At 52.5% G+C, this 12,312-nt stretch overlaps 2 protein-coding genes across 3 annotated transcripts in view; one reads left to right on the top strand and one right to left on the bottom strand.

Annotated features, from left to right (window-relative positions):
- CREB3L3 (cAMP responsive element binding protein 3 like 3) overlaps nucleotides 1-10,962 on the top strand; it is a 40,445-nt gene extending 29,483 nt beyond the window's left edge. For both annotated transcript variants that reach the window (XM_024745687.1, XM_024745688.1), the window contains exons 4-12: nucleotides 74-202; nucleotides 651-948; nucleotides 2,025-2,137; nucleotides 3,806-3,940; nucleotides 4,499-4,605; nucleotides 7,289-7,357; nucleotides 9,580-9,664; nucleotides 9,870-9,966; nucleotides 10,174-10,962. In XM_024745687.1, coding sequence (XP_024601455.1) covers nucleotides 74-202; nucleotides 651-948; nucleotides 2,025-2,137; nucleotides 3,806-3,940; nucleotides 4,499-4,605; nucleotides 7,289-7,357; nucleotides 9,580-9,664; nucleotides 9,870-9,966; nucleotides 10,174-10,487 — 1,347 coding nt within the window. In that variant the 3' untranslated portion in view covers nucleotides 10,488-10,962. The remainder of the gene's footprint in view (nucleotides 1-73; nucleotides 203-650; nucleotides 949-2,024; nucleotides 2,138-3,805; nucleotides 3,941-4,498; nucleotides 4,606-7,288; nucleotides 7,358-9,579; nucleotides 9,665-9,869; nucleotides 9,967-10,173) is intronic.
- Nucleotides 10,963-11,698: 736 nt separating this feature from the next.
- SIRT6 (sirtuin 6) overlaps nucleotides 11,699-12,312 on the bottom strand; it is a 7,297-nt gene continuing 6,683 nt past the window's right edge. The window contains exon 9 of the mRNA XM_024746043.1: nucleotides 11,699-12,187. Coding sequence (XP_024601811.1) covers nucleotides 11,961-12,187 — 227 coding nt within the window. The 3' untranslated portion in view covers nucleotides 11,699-11,960. The remainder of the gene's footprint in view (nucleotides 12,188-12,312) is intronic.

Below are 12,312 nucleotides of genomic sequence, written 5' to 3'. Positions count from 1 at the left end.
GGGTGGTGTGCAGATGGGTGGTGGGGAGGAGAAGGGCTGCGTGACCCTCACAAATGTCCCCTCCTTGCCCCAGATGGCTTCCTCCACCAGTCTCACGTGCCCTACCGACAGCCTGGAACTCTTGGATCTCCTGTTTGACCGGCAAGACGGCATCCTGAGACACATAGAGCTGGGCGAGGACTGGGGCCACGTTGAGGACCAGGTGATAACCCGCTGCATTTACCCCAGGGCCAGAGCCAGGACCCCACTCAGCTCTGTGCGTTTATTGCTCATGTGTGAGATTTTAGCAAAGCACATTATTGTATGGAACCTCTCAGCGACCTAAGGGGCAGATGCCATCACCTCCTTATAGGTGGGGAAAAGCGAGGCCCAGAGAGGGGTGGTAACTTGTCCTGGGTCACACAGCAGTTTGGAGTTGGGTCCAGACTTAAACTTGGGGCCTGTGCCTCGACACGGTTGGATGTTGTTCCTGTGCTACATGACTGTGTTCAGGCTCCAACAACACTGGGGGCAAGGAGCGTTAGCTCTTTCCATCTTACAGAAAGGACACGTGAGGCCCAGAGAGGGTCAGTGGCTTGCCCAGAGACACACAGCTATCCAAACCGAAACATAGGCCTCCTAATTCCCACCATCCCTCTCTGTCCCAACAGGTCCTGCCAGGCCCAAACTCTGATGATTTCCTCAACTCCATCCTGGGTTCTGGAGAATCAGTGCCCAGCTCCCCGAGCTGGTCTCCTGCGGCCAGTGACAGTGGCATCTCAGAAGATCTGCCCTCCGACCCCCAGGACACCCCTCCACACAGTGGGGTGGCTGCCACCCAGGCCAGCTGCCATAGCGCAGAGTCTGGCAAGGGGCCCTGCCCCTCCTACCATACTGGCCCTGCCTGCCCCACCAGGAACCTTGGGCCAGTGGCCCAAGGGCTTGAGGCTTCCGTTGCTATAGACCTGGGTGAGTCCTGAGTCTTTGCCAACTACCCTCACCTTCTCCCAGGCACTGTACACGCAAACCCATTTTCGGTACGCAGGCCTCTCACTGTTGTGGCCTCTCCCGTTGCGGAGCACAGGCTCCGGACGCGCAGGCTCAGCGGCCATGGCTCACGGGCCCAGCCGCTCCGCGGCATGTGGGATCTTCCCGGACCGGGGCACGAACCCGTGTCCCCTGCGTTGGCAGGTGGACTCTCAACCACTGCGCCACCAGGGAAGCCCATGCAAACCCACCTTTTGAGATGGGTATTGGGATGCTGTCTGTCATGGGCCCATTTTCCAGGTGGTTAAGAATTGAGTCAGAGCTGCAAAGGTGAGATGCGCCCCTGGCAGGCTGGTTCCTTCTGCAAGCATCATGCTGGCAACCTCATTTTTGTACCTTCCGTGCCTGGATCATAGTAGACACTCAATGAAAGTGTGTGAGGTCACGGGATCCCAGGCCTTGGGGTGTTCCCCTTGGACCTGGAGAAAGGCCTGATGCAGAAGCCACCGCCAACAGGGTATCCTTTGTCTCTTGAGCATTGCGATGGTATGGGAACGCTTATTTGTCCCTTTGGAGACTTGACAAAACTAAGGCTCAGAGAGGTTTAGTCCCTTGCCCAAGGTCACACAGCTCCACCTAGTCGGGATTAGAGCAAAGGGCTATTTGACTCTGAAGTCTGCGCTCTCCAGAGCAGCTCACCTACAGTTTGCCAGGTACCTGGTGGGAGGGAACCACAGGTGAATCAGACCTGGTCCTTTCCCCAAGGGAGAGATAAGGCCAGGCCAGCTGCAGATCCAGCCTATAATCCTGGGCAATAACAGCTCCTCCCTCCCAGGTTGACAGTGGGTCCCTGACAATGTCCTGATGAATCTGGGTTCCCATCTTATGGTGGAGGGGAGACTGAGGCACCAGGTCTTGGGGCCCCAAGCTGTGCTACAAATCCCTAGCACATTGGGGTCAATTCTGGGAGCTTTGCTGGAGGAGGGAAGTAGAAGCTGGGAGCTCAGGGGCCCCCCGCCTGACTCCCTCCCTTTCTCTGTCCCCATCTGCCCTGTCAGAAATGTGGAGCCCAGGCCTGTACGCCGGGGAGCAGGCTGAGCTGGCCAACTCACCCCCACACTGCAACCTCACAGTGAAAGACCTCCTCCTCTCTGGCAGTGGCGGGGACTTGGTGAGCAGTCCCCACCCGACCCCTGGCGCATCAGAGGTGGGAGGGCACTGGGGTTCATGGGGCCCCAATACCCCCATTTTGGAGACTGGAAGACAGTCACAGACAGGGGCTGATAGTTGTCCAAGGTAAGTCCAAGTCACTTACTCTGACTTACACCCAGAGTAAGTCAGCGGGTCCCAGTCCTGAGTTCTCTGTCTCCTGGGCTGGGATACTTTCTACTATAGTAGTAGTATTAAAAAAAAAAAAAAAGGGCTAAAACTTACCAAGCATCTACTATAGGCCAGGCACTCTTCTAAATGCTCTTAATGTATCATCTTTTAATTCACAGCAACCCTGAAAACTGGGGCTCTTATCTTAATTCTACATTTGAGGAAATGGGCACAGAGAGGTCCAGTAATTTGACCTAAGTCACACAGCTGCTGCAGGCTTAATCCCTGGGCTGGCCCATTGGGCCTACTGCGCCCATTGCACGCTGACTGAGGGCTGTCTATCTTGCCCTGGTGTTCGACTACAGGTAAACCAGACCTGAGAACCCAATCAGTACCTCCATTTCTCAGATGAGAAAGCCAATGCCCAGAGAGGTTAAGCCACAAACCCAAAGTCACACGGCAAGAAAGTGGCCGAGTCAGAATTTGAACTCTAATTTGCCTGATGCCCAAAGTTGTCCTGACAACCTCTAAGAAAGGGCAGAACACCCCTCTTGACTTGAGAGATGCGCGGTGAGCACCAGCTGTGTGCTCAGCCTCTGGGGACCTCATGGTCAAAAGGGGACAACTGACTGCTCATGGAAGTGTACCCATGAGGGAGAGAGGCTGGAGGGGCATTGCAGGTCCAGGAAGGCTTCCTGGAGGAGGCAGAACTTCAGCAGGTCTTGAAAGATAGGAAAGGTGAGTGACTGCTCTGGAAATACTAACTGGCTTTTGTAAATGTGTCAAGTTTAATACCGTTGTTCTGTGTGTGAACAGCGTTGGGGAGTGGAAGGCCTTATCCCCATTTGGCAGATGAACATACTGAGGCCTGGATCCTGGAGAGAGAATGGTTGGGCCGATCCATGGCCTGGAATTCTAGGGAGTGGAATTCGATCCAGCGAATGTCAGGCTGCCCCAATCTCCAACCTTTATTCCTGAGCCTCCCATTCCATGGTGTGACATTCCTAATACTTGGCTCTCTGATGACCCGATTCTTTCATTTTCAATGTTTCTATTTCATAATTTAAATTTAATTTTAAAAAATTTGAATAGGCAAATGCATTCACATAGTCCAAGTTCCAAAGGTACAAACAAGTAGACAGGGAGAAACACCCCTCACCCCCATTTCCTGGAGGCTCACTTAACCTGTGCCTTGTGTGTTGGATTTTCCCTTTGCTGTTGCAGAATGCACTGCAAGGAATGTTCAGAGCCCAGAGAAGTGCCTGGCATGTAGTAGGTGCTAAATACATAGCTGTCTAATGACTACTTGTGAAACAAATGAAAAACTTGTATCTAAAGAGCAATTCCTGGAAGTGGAATTGCTGGGTCAGAGGGCTGTGTGCTGGTTCTTTGGAGCCCTAGTGCCAGTGGGGACTCTACAGCAGATGGATCGATTGTTTCTCAGACCTGATGCCTCTTTCATTTCCCAGAGGCGGTCACTCTCCCTGCCCTCAAAGCAATTCTGCTGGTTTCCCCACAGCAACATCACCTGGCAGCCCCCAACCTGTTGCGCCTTGGGACCGAGCACAGCCAGGAGCTGGTGCTGACAGAGGACGAGAAGAAGCTGTTGGCCAAAGAAGGCATCACCCTGCCCACCCAGCTTCCCCTCACCAAGGTGAGTCAGTGGGACCCCTGGCTCTGGAGCTCGCCCCCTTTCCTGCAGCTACTTGCCCATGAGTCTCACCTTTGGGTCTCCCACACTAGAATGTTAGGACGTGTCTGTCACCAGAGCCAGAAAAATCATCCTCAAAGCCACCGCAGTGGGGCTTTCTAGCTGGCCGCAGTCTCCACCCAGCCTGTTCACTCAATATCAGTATGTTAGTCTGCTTTTCCAATTGGAAGAGCTCTCTCAGTCTTGGTAACTGGCCTCGGGAAAGGCGCTGTTCCCACAGACGGCCAGAAGATGGCGGGATTGCACCAGTGCACAAAATCCAGTTGCCAATTCGGGACTGGGTTCGGGAGCTGGGAAAACCTTCAGAACCCAGGACCCCTCTCGAGATTCTGCAAGAATTTCGCGGCAGAAAATCTGGTCTTCAAGTCATCACGGGTCTGCCCTCAAGTCCCTGAGTCTGGGATGGCTCCCTTGGGAGGATAATGGGGTGAAGTTGTGGGGTCTGGACAAGAGAGCGGACCGTCCAGACTGCCTCAGTCTGCTCCCCATGTCACTCTGCAGTATGAGGAGCGAGTGCTGAAGAAAATCCGCCGGAAAATTCGGAACAAACAGTCAGCCCAAGAAAGCCGGAAAAAGAAGAAGGAATATATTGATGGCCTGGAAACGCGGTAAGGCTGGGGTCCCGGGACACCACACTTAAGGGGGAAACTGAGGCCTGAGAGAGGGATGCAATGGAGCTAAGGTCACAGTTTTCAGGATCTGACAAAATTAGAGTTGTTTCCTTCTCTGGGAGAGACGATTTTTCACGTGAGTTGCAAGGATGGAAAAATGCCTAGTAAGGTGGTACAGGGCTCAGGTTCGAGGCCCCTTAATCCCCTAGAAGATGTTGTGCCAAGAAGGGAGAAGGTATCATCCATCTTGTCCTGGCTCTTTGCCTGAAGATGGGACATTTACTTCCCTTGCTGAGCATCACTGATCCTCAGAGCTGTCATGGCTTCCTTTGGTGGGGGAGAAGAAAGGCAGAATTTCCTCAACTTAAGAACTGTGCACCCGGGACTTCCCTGTTGGCGCAGTGGTTAAGAATCCACCTGCCAATGCAGGAGACACAGGTTCAAGCCCTGGTCCGGGAAGATCCCACATGCCACGAAGCAGCTAAGCCCGTGCACCACAACTACTGAGCCTGCGCTCTAGAGCTTGTGAGCCACAACTGTGGAGCCCACGGGCCACAACTACTGAAGCCTGCGTGCCTAGAGCCCATGCTCCGCAACAAAAGAAGCCACTACGATGAGAAACCTGTGCACCACAACGAAGAGTAGCCTCCACCTGACACAACTCGAGAAAACCCATGCGCAGCAACAAAGACACAATGCAACCAAAAATAAATAAATCAATTAATTAAAAAAAAAAAGAACTGTGCACCCCAGGACTTCCCTGGTAGTCCAGTGGCTAAGACAACACGTTCCCAATGCAGGGGGCCCAGGTTCGATCCCTGGTCAAGGAAATAGATCCCACATGCCACAACAAAGATCCACGTGCCGCAACTAAGACCTGGCGTAGCTAAATAAGTAAATAAATAAATATTAAAAAAGAAAAAGAACTGTGCACCCCAATCTCATCCAGTCGCCTCCCTCAACTCATTTAGGCTACTGAGGGACGGGCTCCTCTTTATTCTTTAATAGAAACCTAAAAACTTAGCTTGCTCACTTTTTAAACCAAAAGTGATTTAATTAAGTGTTACAGATTTGGGTTTTCTATTTCTTTTCTAGTCAATTCTGAGATGTCATATTCTTCTGGGAAGTTGTCCATTTCAAATTTACTGACATAAAATTGTTCATAGTTCTCTCCTATTATTTTTTTAAGTTCTGAATAATTTATAGTTGTGCCCTTTTTAATTACTCATGTGTATTTGTGCCTTCTCTTGTTTTTTATCTTGATCAATCTTGCCAGAAGTTTGTCTGTTTTATTATTCTTTTCAAAGAATGAAGTTCTGGCTTTTCCTCCCACCCAGTTGTCTTTTTGTATTCTAGTTCCTTTATTTCTACTCTTAGCTTTATTGTGTCTTTAGTTGTGTTTTGTTTTGCTTTTGGTGGGGAAGATCTATTCTGTTGTTCTTTTGCTAACTGTTAAATGTGTATGTTCAGCTGGTTGAGCTGTAATAAGGTTATACATTTGGGGGGACTTCCCTGGTGGTCCAGTGGTTAAGACTCCATGCTTCCACTGCAGCAGGGCACAGGCTTGATCCCTAGTCAGAGAACTAAGATCCCGCATGCTGAGGGGCCAAAAAAAAAAAGAAAAAGAGAAATGGTTATACATTTTCCTCTCAGCACTGCTTTATCTGCATCTCATACATTTTCGTTTGTACCATTGTCATTACCATTTGGTCCCTAGGTCTTTCTTAATTTACACAGTGGATTCTTCTTTATCCTATGAGTTATTTAGAAGGAGGGCCTTTTAGTGGGAGAATTTATTCTCTTCCCTGGTTGTGATATGAGGACTAGCATATCCTCATGCCATGATTTGAGTGTTTTGGTTTTTTTTAAGATTTTTCGATGTGGACCATTTTAAAAGTTTTTATTGAATTTACTACAATATTGCTTCTGTTTTATGTTTTGGTTGGTTTTTTTTTTTTTTTTTTTTGCTTCAAGGCATATGGGATCCTAGCTCCCAACCAGGGATTGAACCTACATCCCCTGCACTGGAAGGTGAAGTTTTAACCACTGGACTGCCAGGGAAGTCCCATGATTTGAGTGTTTTAATTCTACATCTGAGTGGTCTGGGCAAAGACAGCATTAACAGATGGATGCAGATGGGAAAGGTGGGGTTCCCGGACTGGACCCCAAAACCCTAGATGGAATGATCACATTGTCTTGTTCCTCAAATGTACTCTGCTAAGCCCCTAATCAACTTTACTTCATATCAGTGCCCAACTGCTCTATGAACTAGTTAACTGTATCTCTACTTTACAGATGAGGGGACTGAGGCCAGACAGCAGAGCACCTCAAGGTCACAGGGAGGGTGAAGATTGTAACTTGGGTCTCCTTGGACTCAGTTGCCATGCTACTGTATCTTCTCAAAGCATCACTGCCTGAGTTTGGTGGTCCATTTCCAATCCTGGGGGCTCAGACCAGAAGAAAGCCCCCACACCAATGCAAAGATGGTACCTAGGAGCCAGGCAGAACTGGGTTCAAATTCTGGCCTTGTTACAGACTTGCCAGGGTGACTTTGGATGAATGACTTCCCCTCTCTGGGCTTCGGTTCCCTGCCTGTACAGTGGGGCCTCACAAAGAGATGTTAGTTTGACCTGTTGGTGACAGGCATATTCTGAATGTCACTGTGATGTTGCCTCTTCAGGATGTCAGCCTGCACTGCCCAGAACCAGGAACTTCAGAGGAAGGTCTTGCATCTTGAGAAGCAGAACCTGTGAGTATTGGTCAAACTGGGGCAGAGAACAGGAGGAGCTGACCCCAGAGTCCCTTGCAGGAGAGGTGGACATGGGGGGACAGGCTGTGTGATGGCAGGGCAGAGCAGGGGGTAAGGGCTCCACTTAGAAAGGGGGAAGCCTGCAGAGAAAAAGGGTTTTGGACTTGGGCCCTTGAAGGATGTATAAGAGTTCACTAAAGGGAAGACGCTGCCGGTAGAGGAAATGGCATATGAATGGCTAAAGGCTAGGAGTATGGTATGCTGGATAACTGCAGGTGATTCCATCTGTGGGTGCATTTACTTAGTCAATTTTTGGGGGGGTGTCATGGATGATGCCATTACAGGTGTTTGTGAAATAGCTTGTGTTAACACTTTAGTTGTGATGGGAGGAGGTGGTATTTCCTCCCCCCGTCGTGGTCAACCTCCCGATTCACATTTTGAACTGTTGGATGTCTGCTCTGGTGGCAGAGAGGACTTTGTTGCATTCATTCAGCTTTGGGGAAGAAATGTATGCCACTGTCAAGTTGTTGGGTGTTTTTTAAACCTTAAATCTTTTATCCCCCTGCATATATACATTCATCTTGTCACAAGGTCGGTGTTGCCTCCATAAGTGAGTTAATACAGGCTAAATTTCCATCTTCTGTGATGTCCTGTTTGAAGTTTAAACAGCTTGATCTATTTTTTAAAAACCTATCAGCACATTCTTCATGTTGTGTGGACAGTGCTTGGTGCCTTATTCTTTCATAGAATCGTCTGTTTGAAAATAGTGAAGGATTGATTTTTTTTCCTAATAACTTTATTTATTTATTTGTTTATTTATTTTTGGCTGAGCTGGGTCTTCGTTGCTGCACGTGCGCTTTCTCTAGTTGCGGTGAGCGGAGGCTACTCTTTGTTGTGGTGTGCAGGCTTCTCATTGACGTGGCTTCTCTTGCTGTGGAGCACGGGCTCTAGGCGCACGGGCTTCAGTAGTTGTGGCACGTGGGCTCAGTAGTTGTGGCTCGTGGGCTCTAGAGCGCAGGCTCAGTAGTTGTGGTGCACGGGCTTAGTTGCTCTATGGCATGTGGGATCTTCCCGGATCAGGGCTTGAACTTGTGTCCCCTGCATTGGCAGGCGGATTCTTAACCACTGAGCCACCAGGGAATTGATTGATTCTTACGGTGGTATTTAGAAGGGAATTTTAGTTCTTTTCTTTCTGTGCTATAATGTAGCTATGTTTAAACTTTCCAACCAGGTCGTATATTTTCTACTAACCTGTATTTAACCTGAGGAAAATTCTTGAGCCATTGTTTCCAAGTAGCTTCCACTGAGTATTTGCTACATCGGCATACTTCTAGATCAAACTGTGTGGCCCTACTTACTCAATTTTTATTTAGCATCTACTCTGTGCCAGGCATAGTTCTGGACACTGGGGCCCAAACAGTGAACAAAACAGACCCAGCCCCTCCACTTAAAGACTCACAGTCTACTGAGAAACAGACTCAAGACAAACAAAAATATATGAAAGATGATTCAAATAGTGATAGCCACTGGGAAGAAAAATAAACTAGGGGGAAGGGGCTAGGGAGTAAGGGGGGTGCCATTTTAGGCAGGGAGGTCAGATAAAGTGACATTTGAGATGAGACCCAACAGCTAAGAAAGAAGCAGCTACAAAAAGACCTGTGGGGGGTGGGGCAGGGGAACAGTGTCCTTGGTACCGAGAGTACAGCCTGTGCAGAGGCCCTGGGGCAGGAATGCTTGTGAGTAGGAGGAACAGTGAGGGGCTGTGTGTCTGGAGCACAGTGAGCGAGGGGGAGAGAGGGAGGAGGGGAGGGCAGGGAGGGGACGGGACTGGCTGTGCCAGGCCTTGTGGGCCTCGGGGAGGACTTGGGCTTTTACTTCCGAGGGAGATGGGAACTCTGCGAGGGTTGGGAGAAGTTGCCTCACATTTGAAAAAGTGTGGAGCATGAACTCTAGAGGAGGCAGGAGAAGCTTGGGGGGCCCAGAGGCTGGGGCCAGTGTCCAGGCGAGCAGTAATGGCAACCTGGATGGAGAAGGTGGGGTGGCAGAGAAGTGGGTGAGATGTTCAGTGATTTATTGAGGGAGCTTCTGGGACTTTTAAGAGCAGTGGGGCCTTGAAGGATGGACGGGATTCAGACTTCAGCCAGGCTGGGGGACCCCATGAATCACAGGGAGGCAGGTCAAGGCTATGTAGGGATCAAGCAAGTCTTCCTGTTTCCACTAAGGTCCCTCTTGGAGCAGCTGAAGAAACTCCAGGCCATCGTGGTCCAGTCCACCAGCAAGTCGGCTCAGACGGGCACCTGCATAGCGGTGAGTCCTGACCCCCAGCTCCAAGGGGCTTGTCAGCCTTGGCAGAGGGTCCTGTGGGGGAGGTGAGTGTGAGTAGGAGGACAGCCGGCCCTGAGCCCTAGCTCACGCGTGCTCCAGTCTTCTGGGCCTCAGTTTCCCTGCCTATGAGACGAGTGTGCTCAGGGGAGGGGGAGGGATGGGGTGACCCTGCCCCCATCTCCACCAGGTCCTGCTCTTCTCCTTCGCCCTCATCATCCTCCCCTCCATCAGCCCTTTCGCCTCCAACAAAGCTGAGAGCCCCGGAGACTTCGTGCCTGTACGAGGTAGGTGGATCAGGGGGTTGCTCCTCCCTCAAAAACCCTCTGGGCTGCCCCGTGGGCGCACTCCCCTTGGATCCCCAGCCCCCATACTGGGCCACTGGGGGAGGGGGAGGAGGCCCCCTTGCAACTGCTTCCTGAGGCTGGGGGCTAAAAGAAAGAAGGGACCCAGCCCCCCAGGCCATCCCTCACAACCCCCCAACCCTTGCTCAGTTTTCTCCAGAACTTTGCACAATGATGCTGCATCCCGTGTGGCTCCCAACACCGTGCCAGGCTCCGAAACCCCAGGACATGGGCCCAAGCCTGGCACACTTCAGGAAGGGTCTCCAAGCAGCCCTCAGGGGGAATGGGGATCCCGGGACCCGCCGGCTCCGGACGACTCGACGGAGGATCTGGACAATGGGACCCTGGTCCAGGGCAACTCCATGAAGGAGCTGGACCGGGCCACCCTCCTAGACTGTGCCCGGCCTGAACAAGCACTTGGCCCAGGGCGCGTGGGGCTGGAGGTAGCAGTGGGGGAGCTGTGAGCACCAGGGGTACGTGCCCCCAGGCCCCTCTAGTCAGGTGTGCTACAGTGGACAGAGACAGGCACAGGGATCCGAGGTGAGGGAGAGACCCCGGCGATGGTGTCAGGATGGAGACGCACAGACTCACAGCTTCAGACCCAGGTACCCAGGCCCATGCAGAAACTGATGCTCAGACACAGACCATGAGGCCACAAAGCCTGAGAAATACACAGACCCAGGTGCAGAAGGAAACAGGAAGACAGACACAGACTGATCCACAGACCCAGAGAGATAGGCATACACCAGGCCTCGGTAACTCCCCGCTCAGGGACTCCTTCCTGCCCCCTGGAACACAGGGAGGAGGAAGCGGCCAAGTCTGCTGGGACCCTGGCCCTGGAGCACGGGCTGAGCTCTGAACTTCGGGGCCACCATGGCTCACAGCTGTTCCCTTTTTCTAAGACTGCTACGGTCCTTAATAAAGTATTTTGAGAGAACACGGCTGGCATGGAGGTGGAGTGGGGTGGGGGCTGAATTAGAATCTGGAGCTCCCCAACCCACAGAAGGAGGGACTAGGCCAGCCTAGGATAGAGGAGTGAGGCAGGGGGTCCCTTGACCCCCAGGCTGGAGCGGTGACCAGAGAGGTGCCGGTGCGTGTTCAGCACCTTGGAGAGCGGCGGCGGGCGGAGAGCAGGGCGCAGCAGGAGGGCAAGGTAGCTCTGGCCCGCACCCCACACACACACCCCCGACCCTTCCAGGGTATTCGCGGAAGGCCTGCGGCAGTTGCCTTCCTGGGGGGCCAGGCTGCCCACCCTGCTCGTTTTATGGATGAGGGCACTGAGGCGTCGGGAATGAAGGGACCTGCCCAAGGTCGCAGCTGGAGAGGACTGACCCCAGCTGCACCTGCGCTCTTCCTTTAACGCGTCACCCTGGCCCTGCCCGCTTTGCACAGGTGCCCAGGGGTTGCAATTGAGATAAAAAAACGCGGCCTCTCTCCTCAAGGGGCTCACAGCCTAGTAGCAGAGGGCACATAATAAAGAATCCCGCAAGTGAGAATTACGAACTGAGCACTCAGCAAATATCTGCAGCTGGTAAGGCCCCCTCCTTCGCCCCCAGGCCTGGATTGCCGAGGCACACATCCCAGGGGGTGAGGGGACCACACAACCCTGCCCCCAGGGACTAGGACCCAGGGCAAGGTTGTGGATGGCAAACACAGGCTCAGATGCAAGAAATTCTTTTATTGCATTGAAGGCTTTTCTGGAAGCCTGGAGGAAGCCAGGTGGACCCACCCTTCCTCCTCCAGCCCCAAAGGCAGTGTGAGCCTCTATTGTCTGTCCTGCCATGAAGTCTGGCTCCTAAATGATGGCCCTGCCTCCCTTCCCTCCTGGAGGGACTGTGAAGGCTGTCTGGGGGTAGGCAGGGGTTGGGGAGTGTGAGGGCCCAGGGGTCAGAGGAAACCACAGAGGGCCTGGCCACACCTCCCAGGAACATCCTGAGTCAGAGGCTGGAGCCTGGGGGTGGAGCAGGTACAGGGGGTGGGGGGGTGTCAGCTCCAAGGTCAGAGTCCAGGGGGGCTGCTCCTTCCCAGGCCCCCTCCAGAGGCCCCAAGCTAAAGGGAGGTGCAATGGAGGGCAAGTCTGCCCTGGGGCCTGGAGCCCAGCTCTCAGCGCCCTGAGGTCTCCCCACAAGGACAGAGACGAGTAACAAAGTGAGACCAGTAAGAAAAAAAAAAAGAATCCATGGTTTCTACAAACAGCCCCGCCCTCCCCAGGCCCCCTGGTCAGCTGGGAACCACCTCGGTCTTCACTCTTTTGGGGGGCCTGTGGGGAGCAGGACTGTCCAGCCGCTC

The sequence above is a fragment of the Neophocaena asiaeorientalis genome, unplaced genomic scaffold (assembly GCF_003031525.2).
Source record: "Neophocaena asiaeorientalis asiaeorientalis breed wild unplaced genomic scaffold, Neophocaena_asiaeorientalis_V1.1 scaffold357, whole genome shotgun sequence".
In the NCBI taxonomy this organism is placed as follows: Eukaryota; Metazoa; Chordata; class Mammalia; order Artiodactyla; family Phocoenidae; genus Neophocaena; species Neophocaena asiaeorientalis.
The sequence above is the reverse complement of the archived record's forward strand: the minus strand, read 5'-3'. Positions and strand labels throughout refer to the sequence as shown.